The sequence below is a fragment of the Rhinoraja longicauda genome, chromosome 25, assembly GCF_053455715.1.
Source record: "Rhinoraja longicauda isolate Sanriku21f chromosome 25, sRhiLon1.1, whole genome shotgun sequence".
Lineage (NCBI taxonomy): Eukaryota > Metazoa > Chordata > Chondrichthyes > Rajiformes > Arhynchobatidae > Rhinoraja > Rhinoraja longicauda.
Window position 1 is genome coordinate 31,887,169 of NC_135977.1, and position 14,593 is coordinate 31,901,761.

The following is a 14,593-nucleotide window of genomic DNA, read 5'->3' on the forward strand; positions in this document are numbered from 1 at the left end:
ACCCCCCCTCTCCTCACCCCCCTCTCCTCACCCCCCCTCTCCTCACCCCCCCTCTCCTCACCCCCCCTCTCCTCACCCCCCCCTCTCCTCACCCCCCCTCTCCTCACCCCCTCTCCTCTCCCCCCTCTCCTCTCCCCCCCTCTCCTCTCCCTCCTCTCCTCTTCCCCCTCTCCTCCCCCCCTCTCCTCCCCCTCTCCTCCCCTCCCTCCTCTCCTCCTCCTCTCCTCCCCTCCTCTCCTCCCCCCTCTCCTCCCCCCTCTCCTCCTCTCTCCTCCTCTCTCCCCCCTCCCTCGTCTCCCCCTCCCTCCTCTCTCCCCCTCCCTCCTCTCTCCCCCTCCTCTCTCCCCCCTCCCTCCTCTCTCCCCCCTCCCTCCTCTCTCCCCCCTCCCTCCTCCCTAGGAGATAGATTTAAACTTTAAAATGTGAATAACTTAAAAAAATATACCACCTATTTCAATGAAACCTCTTCCAATAAGACCATGGGACGACGGTGAGGTGGAGCTAACATTGTCGCGCTATCGTGCACCGTTGTGGCTGTAGTTCAGGAACAAACAAACAAACAAGAGTTTTTGTGTAAAGATTTTATTTGCTGCTGAGCTGCTAAAGATACCCTCCCTTAAACACTCCCCCAAACCTCCCCTACATTAACTGAAATTGAGTTAAGGTTGTTTTAAAGAACCCCACTCACCCACTCCATCCCCCCTCCACCCCTTTTATCTCCCTTGCACTCACCTGATCAATACCGATCTCTTTTTAACATCATACCAAGAGGGAGGAAGACCTCTGAGGTCACGCAGACCTGCCAACTCTTCCGAATTTGGCAGAAAGCTTCAGCCTTCTTATTTCATTTCCACCATTCCGATTTCGCCTCACATTTTTCCGGAAAACACACGCCTTGACACTTGCCCCTCCATTCGCCCCACCCCACCCCGCCTCGCCGCGCCTCTTGCCTGACCCCACCGCTCGCCCAGCGTCGCCAGTCCGGGCCTCGCCGTTCACCGGGCCTCTCCTCGCCGCTTGCCGGGCCGGGCCTCGCCACTCTCCAGGCCTCTCCGCTCAGCGCGCCTCACCTCTGCTCGCCGGGACTCGCCTCGCCTCGCCTCGCCTCGCCTCGCCGCCCGCTGCGACTCGCGGCTCGCCTGGGCCGGGCCTCGCCTCTGTGCTCGCCGGGCCCCTGCCTCCCCGGGCCTCGCCGCTTGCCGGGCCTGGCCTCGCCACGCTCCAGGCCTCTCCGCTCAGCGCGCCTCACCTCTGCTCGCCGGGACTCGCCTCGCCTCGCTGCCCGCTGGGACTCGCGGCTCGCCTGGGCCGGGCCTCGCCTCTCCGCTCGCCGGGCCCCTGCCTCCCCGGGCCTCCCCGGGCCTCGCCTCTCCGCTCGCCGGGCCCCTGCCTCCCCGGGCCTCGCCTAGCCTAGCCTCGCTGCCCGCCGGGCCGTTGTGATTTGCTGTTGAAGACCACTGGAGCAAATATGTCTTCAATGAAATTAGGGATGTGCAGTTTTAAATGAAACTCTTTCTTCATAACTTAGTCATACATTTTATGACCATTGTTCTTTTATTCAATATCAAGAGAATTGGGATGTGTACGGAAAAACCAAAATAGAAAAACCAAAACAAAACAAATTTTTCTTTGTTGTAAAAAGTATTTCTGTTCAATAACCTTTCTATAAATACCAGAATATACTCATGATAGGCCTGACATTGTACATGTAGTCCAAGAACTACAGACTGTTGGAAATGATAGTCGTTTTTCACACATTAATGTAGCGCAACGCGTATGTGCATTTGGCGTGCATACTTTTTTTTGCTGAAAAGTTGCATTGCTAAAAAGTTCAAATTATGAATTTGAAGTAAAATTTTGAATTTTGGACATCAAAATGCTGAATTTGTAAAACCAAATGTTGGGAGGTCTGTTCATGAACCAGACTGTGACCTCACCTCTCCATGTTGGAAGAATGGAAGATGCAGAAAGAGATTCCCAAAGCCGTTTATCGAAAGCACAAGGTGTGGAGATGAGTCACACTCTCTGTACAGGAGACGATCTCCGGATATGGGAGGATTTCTGGGACATCAAGAAGGACGCCGGAATCGACCTATTACTTCTGAATGGGTGGTGCCCTGTAGTGCTCAACTCTTGAAGTTGTTCAAATGTCACATCAACGTTGAGATATGCTCCTCTGTAAAGTTGGTCAAATACGTGTTCAAGTACACCTTGAAGGAGAATAATCAAGCAGTTTGTGGAGTTAACAGGGATGACGAAATTGCACAGTACTTTACTGGCAGATACATTGATCTGTCGGAAGTAGTGAGATCAATCCTTGGACTTCCAACTCATGAGAGACGCCCCGCTGTCATTCGACTCCAGGTACATCTACCACATGAACAACAAGTCGTCATCAGAGTCGATGCTGGTCGGCTGGTGAGAAATGAGGATATCACAAGAACAACTTTAACTGAATTCATGGAATTGTGTTCTCAAGATCAATTTGCAAGAACACTGTACTACGCTGATGTACCCCAATTTTACACATGGAACAATAAGAAATGGCAAAGAAGGAAGGTTGGGAAGATAGTGGAAGATCTTCCAGGTATTTTTGAAGCCAACGTTCTTGGACGAGTGTATACTGTTTCTCCAAGATGTGACCTCTACTACTTGAGACTGCTTCTCCAACACGTAAAAGGGCCATAATCCTTCGATTCATCGAGGACACATGACGGACATATTCTTCCTCCTTCATAGACGTCTGCATAGAAAGAGGTTTGTTGCAAACTGATGACCATTGGCAACAGACGATGGAAGATCCTGAGCGGACAAGACTCCACGAAGCAATGAGAGATTTGTTTGTTTTGCTGACGATTGCTGAGATCAACACTTCTTGACAATTATGGGATCGCTTCAAGAATGTCTGAAGATTACCTTCAAAGAGAACGGAGAACAATCAATGATCCAAATATCATGATTGATGAGAGGCATCATGATCAGGTTCTGTTGTATATTCAAGACAAGCTTGTGAATTACAACAAGACACTGGGATACTTTCATGTGCCACTACCAAGACATGGAAGGATGAACCTTGATGGTGACAATCCAGAATTGCTGAGTGAATTGCAGTACAATAGACGTGAACACCAGTGATTTGTTGAAGAGAAGGAGCCTCTGCTGAATGCTGAGCAAAGAGCTGTGTATGACCATGTGTGCAGCTGCTTGGAAAGGAATGTTCCTTCAATGTTTTTCATTGATACACCAGCAGGAATGGGCAAAACAATTCTCACCAATTTGATCCTCTCCAAAGTTCGAGGTCAAGTTGATGTTGCTTTTGCTGTAGCATCCTCTGGTATAGCAGCTACATTGATGCCTGGTGGAAGAACTGCACATTCTCGATTCAAGATACCCATCGAAGTGACGGATAATACAATGTGCAACATTGAGAAGAACTCCAACATGGTTCATTTGATCAGGAGTGTGAGACTGATTGTTTGGGATGAGTGCCCGATGATTAGGAGGGAGAGCTTTGAAGCGGTGGACAGAACTCTTTGAGATCTATGCAAAAACAACGATGAGCCTTTTGGCGGCATTCTTACCTTTTGTTGTGGTGATTTTCGACAACTCCTTCCTGTTGTGAAAAGGGGAAATGATGCTGATGTTGAAAATTCCTGCATCAAGAAATCCTATTAACGTTCAGATTGTTATATTTTGTTATTCACATTTTAAACTTTAATAAATCCCTTTTCCACTTGCTGTGCCCGTCAGCAGCCCATGCGCAGTAATACCTCCATGTTCCACGTCACCATGGAAACCCGACGGGCGGGAATGGCGGCGCCGCTGGAGAGCCCCTAAGAATGGAGGGGGGGATAAGGGGGGATGGAGTGGGTGACTGGGGGGTGGGAGGGGAAGGGGGGAGTGGGTGGGGAAGAAGGGGGGTTGAGGTGATTGGGTGAGGGAGGGGAGGAGAGGGTGCTAGACCAATGCAGAAAAAAAACACCATTTTAAAGAGAAATTGCGATTTTTTTCATTGAGATTTATTTAATTTATTTTTAAAAGCCATTTATTTTAAAGAAAAAAGTGTGATTTTCCCCACATCACAATGGCAACACAATGAGTTGTGGGCCCAACAGGTCCACTTGGTCTAGTTTTTATATATATGTGAAAAGCCTCAGGATGTTCATGAATCTGACTCACCTAGGACATGTCATGGCCCCTTTTGGCCTTTCCAATTTGCCGCTTGAGTTCTTTCCTGCTTATTCCTCAACATATATCTTGATAACCATTTTTTTAAAAACTGGTTTCCAATGCAGTTTTTAAAAAAATAAGTGGAAGAGAGAATTAGGAAATTAATTTACATAGTCTTTTCAACAGATCTTACAAAATATTTTACAGAAGATGGGATGCTTTTAAGTGTCATCATCATTATTATTGTACAATACATGTGCACATGTATATATCTTACGACTGTATGTGGGAGCTTGTTATACTCCTGTACACAATGTTGCTCTTATGTACTCTTTGTACCAATGACCAAACAATTTTATTTATTGTTAAATGTTTGGCAGGTCATCTTCACTCACCTCAATAGCGCCCATGTGTTATTTTTAATCAACCTGGTTTAACATTCCAGTCAATAGAAACCAGGAAGCCTCTCTCTGAGTCTGAACGTAGTGGGTTTAAATAGCATTAGTGATTTGAGCACCGCAATCTTGGCTGATGTTCCAATGCAGCAGTGAGGTAATGTTGCACTGTCAACATTGCAGCTACTTGGATGCAACTGTTTGTCATTGCAACAATCCATCAGTGCTGTTCTGAAGCATATTCAAGATTTTTGTGTTCATATCACAGGAATGGAGTTCACCCAAGGCCCTTGGAGTTGGTTGAGAGTATTACAGACTAAGCCAGAACTGAAGATCTCTGATTTGGGGAATCAAGTATAAATAAGCATTTCCAAGACCAGTCCGACCAAAAATGGGTAAATCCTTCAATACTTCCAATGTCGATTTCAATTTCAACCTCAGAAAAGCCTTTCTTTTGCTTGAGCATTTATTTTAAGATTGTATGCTGCCGATTGTTAATATATATATGATATAAAATTACATACACTTTGTATGCTGTGGGCATTCATCAAGCCTTCTCATCTGGAACTCTTTCATATATCTAAAAGAGAAGAAAAGTATAGTTTTATAGGATTATAAAATGAACCAATGAAAGGAGTTTTCCCTGTGATTCATTGAACTTTTCAACTTTTTGTTTTAAATGGAATGGGAAACTTAATTGAGTTTTTAAATCCAGGGTGAAAAGTACAAACAAAGTTTGGCGTATAAATTTCTGACTACTTCTAAATTAGCTTGTGTTGCACACAGGCTAATCTGTAGGTTGCATACAATATACGTAAACCATTGGTTTAAAATAAATTGACTTTTAGATATGAACTAGTTCAAGAGATTAATATCTGAAATGTGTACCACCTGTTTGCCAACTTGAGTTACGAATATTTTGGAACTTGATTTGAAGTGAGTCTCTTCACTTCACTTTAAGACTGTGTAGAATCTCTGAGCACAATTAGAAAAAGTGTTGCGAGGATGAAAGTTTTCATGATGATGTAAGATAATGATAATCTTCATATTTGCACTAGACTAATACGCCAGTGAACTGGCCTAATATTCCTGAGTTTAGGTTCAATTCCTATCCAAACAATTTGAGAACTTTAGACACTCGGAACTGCAGATGCTGGCTTACCAAAAAAGACACTTCGTGCAGGGGGGTAATTCAGCGGGTCAGGCAGCATCTCTGGAGAACATGGATAGGTGATGTATCGGGTTGAGGCCCATCTTCAGACTTTGATGGTTTGAACATTATAATACATGAACATGTGGCATGAATTGTACAAGTTCATCTGACTGGAACTCCTGTTCCACACCATAGTGATTTATCTCTATATCCTTGCCAGCCATTCTAAGGTATCTCTCCAACCAGGTAGAGGTTAATATATAGCCTTGACATTGGCATCTTGATGATTAATTAAAAGAAAAATCAGTCCTGTCTATATAAATTTGTATATTACTGTGCCTTTCAGAGATAATACAATGGCATTCTAAAAATGGTCAGCATTAACATAATTATATTTGTTGCAAATACACGTTTTGATCCAGAACAAGGTTACACCAGTTGTTTTAATTGTATAGAAATTCAATTTTCCCCTTAATTTTATTCCTAGGATGTACCAGGAGAAATTAACATCTCTTAAGAGACAGCTACAGCAGTTGCAGGAAGGTAAGTATCATGTTTTCAAATCTTGTAGTGAATGGCAAAAAAAATTACAGAACGTATGTCATTGAGTGGTGGCCTAAAATGGCAAATTACATTGCATCTGTATTCATTTAGCTAATGATTTACAAAGGATTTCTACATCCTCCATTTGAATGAAAATATCATTCCAATTGCAACCATTTGTTTGAAGTAATATATCTTCGTATTGTAGGTACCTTGCAAGAATATCAGAAAAGGATGAAGAAATTAGATCAGCAGTACAAAGAAAGAATACGAAATGCAGGTTAATTTTATTTTCTAATGTTTTTAAGGTGAAAACTCTTTGTTAGATTGTTTCCACAATATCTCCAGCAGCGACAGATCACAGAATCCAGTAATGTTCCACAACATTGGATCTCAGCCAGTTGGTTTAAAGATATAAGAAATGAGCTTGATCTTGTCATGGCTACGCTTAATTTTGGCCACACGCAAACATTTTTGACTTTTTTGGTTAAATTTATATTTTATATTGCTATTGTCTATAAAGAAATGGCTTTGGCTCAAAAGACAAGGTGTGTTTTATGTACTTTAATCATACTAACAAAAAGTCTGCCATTAATTTATTGTGGCATGGTAGATTTAGAAAATAAAATGTTGAGTGATTAGTTAATGGAAATGCATGGTTAATAATGATGCCAACTGCAGATGCTGGTTTATTTTTTAAAAACCCACAAAGTTCTGAAGTAACCCAGAGGGTCAGGCAGCATCCCTGGAGGACATGGTTAGGCAACGTTTTGGATTAGGACCTTTATTCATCTGATTGTAGTAGGGAGAAGAAATCTGGAAAAGAGGTGGGGCAGGACAAAGCACGGCAAGTGCAGGTGGATCCAAGTGGGGGATTTTTTTATTGGCAGAAAGTTGGACAAAACCTAGAAATGCAAGTTGTCCCCTTCAACCTATAGTTTTTCCTCTGATTTCACATTTAACTGTTTTCTTATTTTATGTTCTTTTGCATTAACAGTGAATTGAGGAATAAATGTAGCTGTTATTTTTAAATATTCTGTTGTAAGATTTTTTTTTTTAAGTTGTAAAACATTAGAATTTCACATTGCATGATTTAGATACACCAGTTAACAACTTAAAAGTGCATGTTATTGATGTGAACATTTGTTTTTTTCCTCCAGAGCTCTTTCTGCAACTGGAGGTGAGTTTTTTTACAAATTAAATATTTCCTTAGCAATTCAGTTAAAACATGACTATCTTAATAAAAATGAAAGTGTTATAATTCTATGCCATGGCACTATGTGCTGTACTCAGAAACATTGTGGTGCTATATGATGATGGAATGGAACTTCTGTTTTTTTAGACAATTATTTACATTGCTTCTACGTGGTTTTAACTCTATGTGGAGGAAAATAAATGTATTGTATTTCTGCTTCACCTCGTACCTAGCTGTTAGAGGTCTCCGAACAGATTGCTGCCAATGAGAGTTGGCATAGTAGATTTAAAAACAATAAGTCTATATAATTGAAGGTATCTGACCTTTATGGTTAAATGCTGTCCAAAATATTCAATAGATGAACCTACAAAACAAATGTGGGATTCTTCTCTTGCCCACTTGAAGACTGGGTGTTCAATTTCCACAGTTCCAAGCATATGATGTTGGAAGAGAAAACAATTTTCTAATATAGTAGATCAAGATATAAATTGCAGGCATGTGGGAAATAACGTTGTCCTGTTTAATTAGAGGGGGTACAGCATATTTCGTAAGGAAAGGGGCAAAATGTTTTTTTTGTTCTTCTCATTTGGGTTTTTAAGATTGAAGCTTGTGCTGGAGATAGAACCTCCCATATTTCTGCCCAAAGGTTGGCAAAATGAAATCATATCTTTTGAATGCTGAAATAAAGCCTACCATTTTTAGTTTAAGGTATTGCTAAAATCTCAGCAATGCTTGACAGAATTAGGGTCTTTTATTTTTTGCCACTTGCATAAATTAAGGCCTAGAAATCAGTCTGAGCAATGCCAAAAACTGGGGAGTTATGGTGTTGAAAATCACAATGACCGGGCATTAAACAATTCTGTACAGATCTCGGTGCCTTAGTACTAATTGTTAGCATTCTATGCTCATTTCGGTGCAAGTTTGTTGACAGTGCTGCTTTTCCAGCCACAAATCAGTGAAATGATATCAACAATAAGTCAACAAATAAAATTCTTCAATGTTACTACACAGGTCTAAAAAGATGGGACACTGCTCCTTTACAGTGGGATCCATTTTAATAAATGCTGAAAGCTAACAAAAAGCTTTATTCAAGGGATGAATCACACCTTATCTGTGTAAACTGCTGAACCTCACTCAACATGCTCAGAGCAAACTGCTTGCTTTCAAGACTGTCACTATTTGCCACTTCAAACACTTTGTCACAAGCATAAGTGACTCACAATGGCCATTTTCGTTTTGAAAGACCTCATGCTCCACTTTGAAGTAACATGCAAATCATAAAATGCTTTCCAGCATACGTGGGGAGCCATTCTGCAGAACAGAAGGGCTCAGCACCAAATACCTTGTTCACCCAGTCATCAAGGAGCCATGCTCCGATTTATTATTCTGGGAGGAGCACCATCCATGCAAGTCGTCCTTCCACAAGGTACAGCAGGGTTGACAAAATGGACATGTTAATGCTTTATCTAATCCTCCCGTTTTCCCTCACCAGCCAATTGTGAGGTCCGTGGATTTTAGAAAAAGTCGTGAAAGAGTTCATTAGTGCTTACGTAATAGTTGCAGTTGGGGTTTTTTCTCTAGCACTGCAATTTAAATTACTCATCTCAAATATAAATGGAGTGGTGGGAACAATTGTAGAAAAGCAGAAATTTGCAGCCCAGGTGGAGGCTCCTTTTGTTAACACCAACAATTGTTCAGGATAATCTCACTGATTATGCTCTTAAGTGACAATAGCAGAATTGTACTTTTTGGTATAAGATGGTTACATTTATTCAAAGATCTGTGATTAAGTGATTAATTTTTAACATTGTAGAAGAGGGGCAGGCAAGTTATGAGGTGATGCATTTTTAAAAAGTTTTATATTGGCCTCTACCAGATTGAACTTGTCAATATATTTTTCTACTTTTTCTCTTATTTGATCCGTACAGTCTGAAGTCAGTAACACTAAAGGTTATGATTGGTTCTATTCTAAGCTACTTTTCTTTTTAAAGCTATTATTATGAGCCATCAAATGCGTTTCTTATTGCAGACCGAGCAAGTGGAAAGGAATTATATTAAAGAGAAGAAAGCAGCAGTGAAGGAATTTGAAGATAAAAAGATTGAGTTGAAAGAGAATCTTATTGCTGAATTAGAAGAAAAGAAAAAGATGATTGAGAATGAGAGACTAACAATGGAACTCACAGGAGGTGTGTGGAACTAAGATTTAACGTCCCTTGAAGTATTGCATGGAAAATTGATGTTAACAAGTTGACTTGGGTTTTGACAAATTGAATTGTGGTAGCACAGTATTGTGGTAGCAAAATGTATTCTAAGAACTGTTTAATTGGAAATTATTAATCATTGAATTTAGCTGTAGTTTAAATGGTAGAATGTGATACAATCTGAAGGGGAGAGAATTATACGAAAATAAAAATGCACTTTATTAAATTTTCTGAAGTCATGCTCATTTTCAGTATTTGTAAACTGAGTGAATGGTATTACATATGCACGGAGAATATAACATTGCTTGGGATTTTGCCTTCAATGCTGTTAACTATATTTACATATTGCAGATTCTATGGAGGTGAAGCCAATAATGACCAGAAAGCTGAGGAGGAGACCTAATGATCCTGTTCCAATTCCAGACAAAAGACGAAAACCTGCACCTGATATCCTTTTGTTAAATTGAATATCTGCTTTTCAGATAATTCAGATACTAATAATCTGTAGTAAACCATTGATGTAATGTGTTTTAATTATTAATCTGTGTCACAATTATGAATTGAATTGCTCTGCCATTGGTGGCTGTTTTTTACCAGTTAAGGGCCAAGTTATGGAATTTTTAAAGGTGGAATAGGAGATTAAATTATTTTGAGGAATATTTTAGGCTTAAAAGCAAGTGCTGAAGCTGCAGCAGTGGTGAATTGGTTATTTGGGGATGAACAAGCCATGTACATATCTCAGAGGATTCGAGAACTGAAGAAGATTCCATTGACGAGAAAGGATTTGAAAATGCAGTCATACTTTTTGAATCGTATCATTTAATCGGAAGCCTCAGTAAGTCAGAAACCTCATGTGATGGGTGAATGAGACATTGTAAGTTAAGTTTTGGATGAGCCTAAGTAGAAGACCTGGCAGGCCAGGAGTGTTTGGAATGTTGAAACCATCTCTACAAAAATACTGTGATGATGGTTTCAGCAGACAGTTAGATAGATCAGGTTCAGTTTAGTTTATTGCCACATGTACCGAGCGAGGTACATGATAAGCTCTTTCCAATCAGTGGAAAGACATTACAGATTGTAATTGAGTAATTTACGTTGTGTAGATACATGGTAAGGGAATAATGTTTAGTGCAAGGTAAAGCCAGTAAAGTCCGATCAAAGATCGTTCCATGGTCACCAATGAGATAAACAGTAGTTCAGGACTGCTCTCTAGTTGTGGTAGGATGATTCAGTTGCCTGATAACAGCTGGGAAGAAACTGTCCCTGAATCTGGAGGTGTGTGTTTTCACATTTTTATACTTTTTGCCCAATAGGAGAGGGGAGGAGAGGGGAGAAGAGGGAGGGGCCAGCTGCAATTTGTCCTTGATTATGCTGCTGGCCTTACCAAGGCAACATGAGATATAATTGGAGCATGGATATAGGAGTCCAACTTGATGACAGGGAAAATATGTTGGAGGCAGGTGATGGTGTGGCCAACGTGCTGGAGGCAGGTGATGGTGGGTCTAAAAGTACAGAGAAAGCTAATACAAAGACAGCATTGATTTTCTTTGGTCAGGGATACTTATGAAAAATAAAATTTACGGAATTGTACCAAAGAATTTTAGTTAGGTTGGGCACAAATTTTAGAGGGGACGATATATTGTAACCGTATGTTCAAAGGTATTGTTATGGAAGATTCGAGGGCTGTTTATGAGGTAGTTGATAATGAAGATAGATTTGAGGGAAGGGCACACCAGAGAGGACTGTTAATGAAGATGGTTGGTCAGTAGTTGAGTACAATTAGAGTCAAGGAAGCAGAGGTTGAGTCTGATGATAAGGCGAGTTTGCAGAGCACAAGGAAGATATGAAACTAGAGCAAGATACAAGTGTGGAGCTCTGGAGGAGGAGACCACTCGAAGTTTGATCTAAAGATCTACAGAAAAGGAATGAAACAACAAACCAGATGGTCTTGGTCTGGGTGACATAGTCCGTAAGGTCACCTCAGTTGTTATTTACAGAGAGGTTTGAAAAGGAGAAAAATGTAAGAGGCTGTGGGTTATCCAGTATCTCCAGGATGATACTGGAATGGTTCCACTGGACTAAAGCAGCCACCTTTTGGATGGCAATTGGTATTGGAAACGTGTGGGCTTCATTAATGACACATCTTTTAAAAAAAATTGTGTGCTTGATCCATAGAAAAATCCAAATTACCTTGAGTTGGAATTACCAGAGTGGGGAAGGGTATTGAGTTTAATGTGGTTTGAGATTGTGGGCAAGGAGTTAGTAGCTGTAGAAATGTTGTAAATGAAGATTCAAAGTTAGGTAGATGAGACTTGGGAAGTGTAGATGTGAGGAAGTATAGCTGGAAGGGGCATGGGAAAAGCACGTGAAGAATGATTCGGATGGCTTCATTTCTGGTTGAGATGGTGAGAGTAGTCAGGCCACACGGAGTAGCAACAAAATCAAGTGGATAAGCAGGAATAAAAAATTGAATTTATTTGGAAGGCAGTTCAAGGGAGGCTGGGTATTCAATGACTTTTGAAGATAGAATGTATTTGCTTTTTAAGTGTGGTGATAGAATTGAAGCAGGTTGAAATGTTTGAAATGAAAGCATGAAGGTAGCGGGGAATTACCAGATCTTATTTGCCAGTGAGACCCATAACATCACCGCAACAGGCTGGGCAGAGTAACTATTGGAATTTATTACGTGGCAAGCTTCATTTTGGACTCATTAATCCAATTATCCATACTAATCCTATGTATGAAAAGGGCCTTATTTCAAGTGGATGGAGATTTCTGATAGACCAGAGCATGAGGCTTGGGACTGATGGTTGACAATGTAATGAACAGATCGGCGTAGGAATTGGCCCTTTGGCCCACAGTGTTTGTGCCAACCATGATGCCAGTTTAAACTGCACATCTGCCTGCATGTCTACTATATCCCTCAATTCCCTGCCTGTTCATGTTTGTCTAATTGCCTGTTAAACATTGCTAACATATCTGTTTCTACCACTTGCCCTGGCAGCACGTTCCAGGCACTTAGCTTTAAAAATAATCGTGTCACGTAAATGTCCTTTCAACTTACCCACTCTCTTAAAGTTATGCCCTGCATAGAAGAGGAAATAAACAAGTTGGATTACTTCAAGGAAGATACATTTTTACTACCGTCTGATATATTAATCAGAATCCTAGAAACCATTTTGGCGTGTTGTGCTTAACAATAAATACCGCAGTTAAATTACTTGTTAACAGAAGAACAGATAATGGAGGATCTGCGAACTCTTAATAAGGTGATTTACTTGCTACTCTAAAAATGGGATAATTAAATGATTATGTGCTACGTTTTTGCTGACAAAACGTTGATTCCTAGGCAAGCATCATATAAATTGAGCTGCTACCAGGATAAAACTGGAGATAAGAAAATTGTAACCATTTACACTGTCATTGCAAAGTGGAAAATATTAACAATGCTACCTTAATTTTTTTAAATGTTCATAAGTCTGGATATTTTGCTCACAAGGTAATCAATACATGAAACATTCCTCTTTTCTTCCAGCAAATAAATATTTTTGCACAAAGACCCAATGTCCGGTCTCGATTGCTGGGCATAATTGTATACCTTTTACTGGTGATGGATCATTAGTTTTTCAATACTTTGCATAGTTTGATGAAGATTTGGCTGGAGATCAGCTGCTTCAGAACAAGCTAAAATGTCAATAATTTCATCCCATTGATAGTTGTAGGTTTCTCCGATTTTGAACTTCTAAACTACTGTTGGCAAAATGGACATCCAAAAGAGCAGTTTATATTAGCAGCATATTAGTCTAACATTCGGAATGTGCCAGATTCTGCCTGAAAGGAAGATTTGATTTAAAAAGGATTTAAAATCCAGCAGCTTAGTTTGTGAATTGTTAATTGATGATTAACGTAAATATCAACCAAAACAATGACATAGTTTTTTCTTAGTTTGTGCTCATTGGTCAGTGATCTGAAGAAGTTTAATTCTCAAAGAAACTAATACTCTGTCTGTTAATTTTCAGCTCAAATCTCCAAAAAGGCCAGGTAGCTATGCTTGCTATATACATTTGCGTGATTGTAAAAATGGTTTAAAAACTAATATTGCACAGTAAAAGCAAACACTGGCGAAACATGTTTTTTGTTGCTCCAGTCTGTTCCTTCGCCCATTGTTTTTTTTATTATTAGCATCGCCGCCTTCTCCTGAGCATGTCCCCAGCGCACCTGCTGAAGCACCTGTACAAAGGTACGAAGCACGAATAGAAGATGGAAAATTATATTATGATAAGCGATGGTGAGTTAGAAATTAGCTATTTTTCTCTATTTCATTTTACTATATTTCAGCATAATGATGATACTACAGCACAAACTTGGTTTATTTTGATCATTACATTTTGAATTATAAAATATAAAGTCAAACAGCTAGTAATTACTTTTTATTCTACATTATTAAAGTAACGCAACTGTATTATTAAAACCATAAAAGATAACACCATTGTTTAGCTGTAGTTGTATGAATTTCTATTTAAAAAAAAATACTTTTCTTTAATTTGTGTGACTTGGGATTGAAAAAATATCCATTTGCTCCCCTCTGGATGTAAAATCAAAAGGCCACTAGATGGTGATGCAAGTCCACTATTTCCAAACCTTCATTTGAAGCATTGCTAGCTGCTATTGTAGTTAAGATTGTCAGACCAATTACCTGATTATACTGATTACTTCCCTTGGGGCGTAGTCGATGCACACAGCATGCTATGAGTGTGATCTATAGTGATTTTAAAGGTTTAAGTTGGCCATTCTAGATTTTTATGAAAGAACAAATCTGAACCAAAAAAAATCAAATGTCAGAGGAAAATATATTTTAAGTGAGCATTTACTTCATCTTTCAAATGAATAATGGAACTGAGCGTTTTATATCAACATCGGGAGTTTGGAGGTAAAG

The 14,593-nt window shown here is 40.1% G+C and overlaps 1 protein-coding gene across 2 annotated transcripts in view; it reads left to right on the forward strand.

Moving 5' to 3' along the window:
• Positions 1-426: 426 nt before the first annotated feature.
• LOC144606012 (sin3 histone deacetylase corepressor complex component SDS3) overlaps positions 427-14,593 on the forward strand; it is a 29,260-nt gene continuing 15,093 nt past the window's right edge. The window contains exons 1-9 of one of the 2 annotated variants that reach the window (XM_078421761.1): positions 427-490; positions 6,206-6,261; positions 6,470-6,541; positions 7,422-7,441; positions 9,486-9,642; positions 10,009-10,104; positions 12,865-12,926; positions 13,677-13,698; positions 13,840-13,945. In XM_078421761.1, coding sequence (XP_078277887.1) covers positions 480-490; positions 6,206-6,261; positions 6,470-6,541; positions 7,422-7,441; positions 9,486-9,642; positions 10,009-10,104; positions 12,865-12,926; positions 13,677-13,698; positions 13,840-13,945 — 602 coding nt within the window. In that variant the 5' untranslated portion in view covers positions 427-479. The remainder of the gene's footprint in view (positions 491-6,205; positions 6,262-6,469; positions 6,542-7,421; positions 7,442-9,485; positions 9,643-10,008; positions 10,105-12,864; positions 12,927-13,676; positions 13,699-13,839; positions 13,946-14,593) is intronic. The other variant, XM_078421760.1, reaches the window with a different exon arrangement.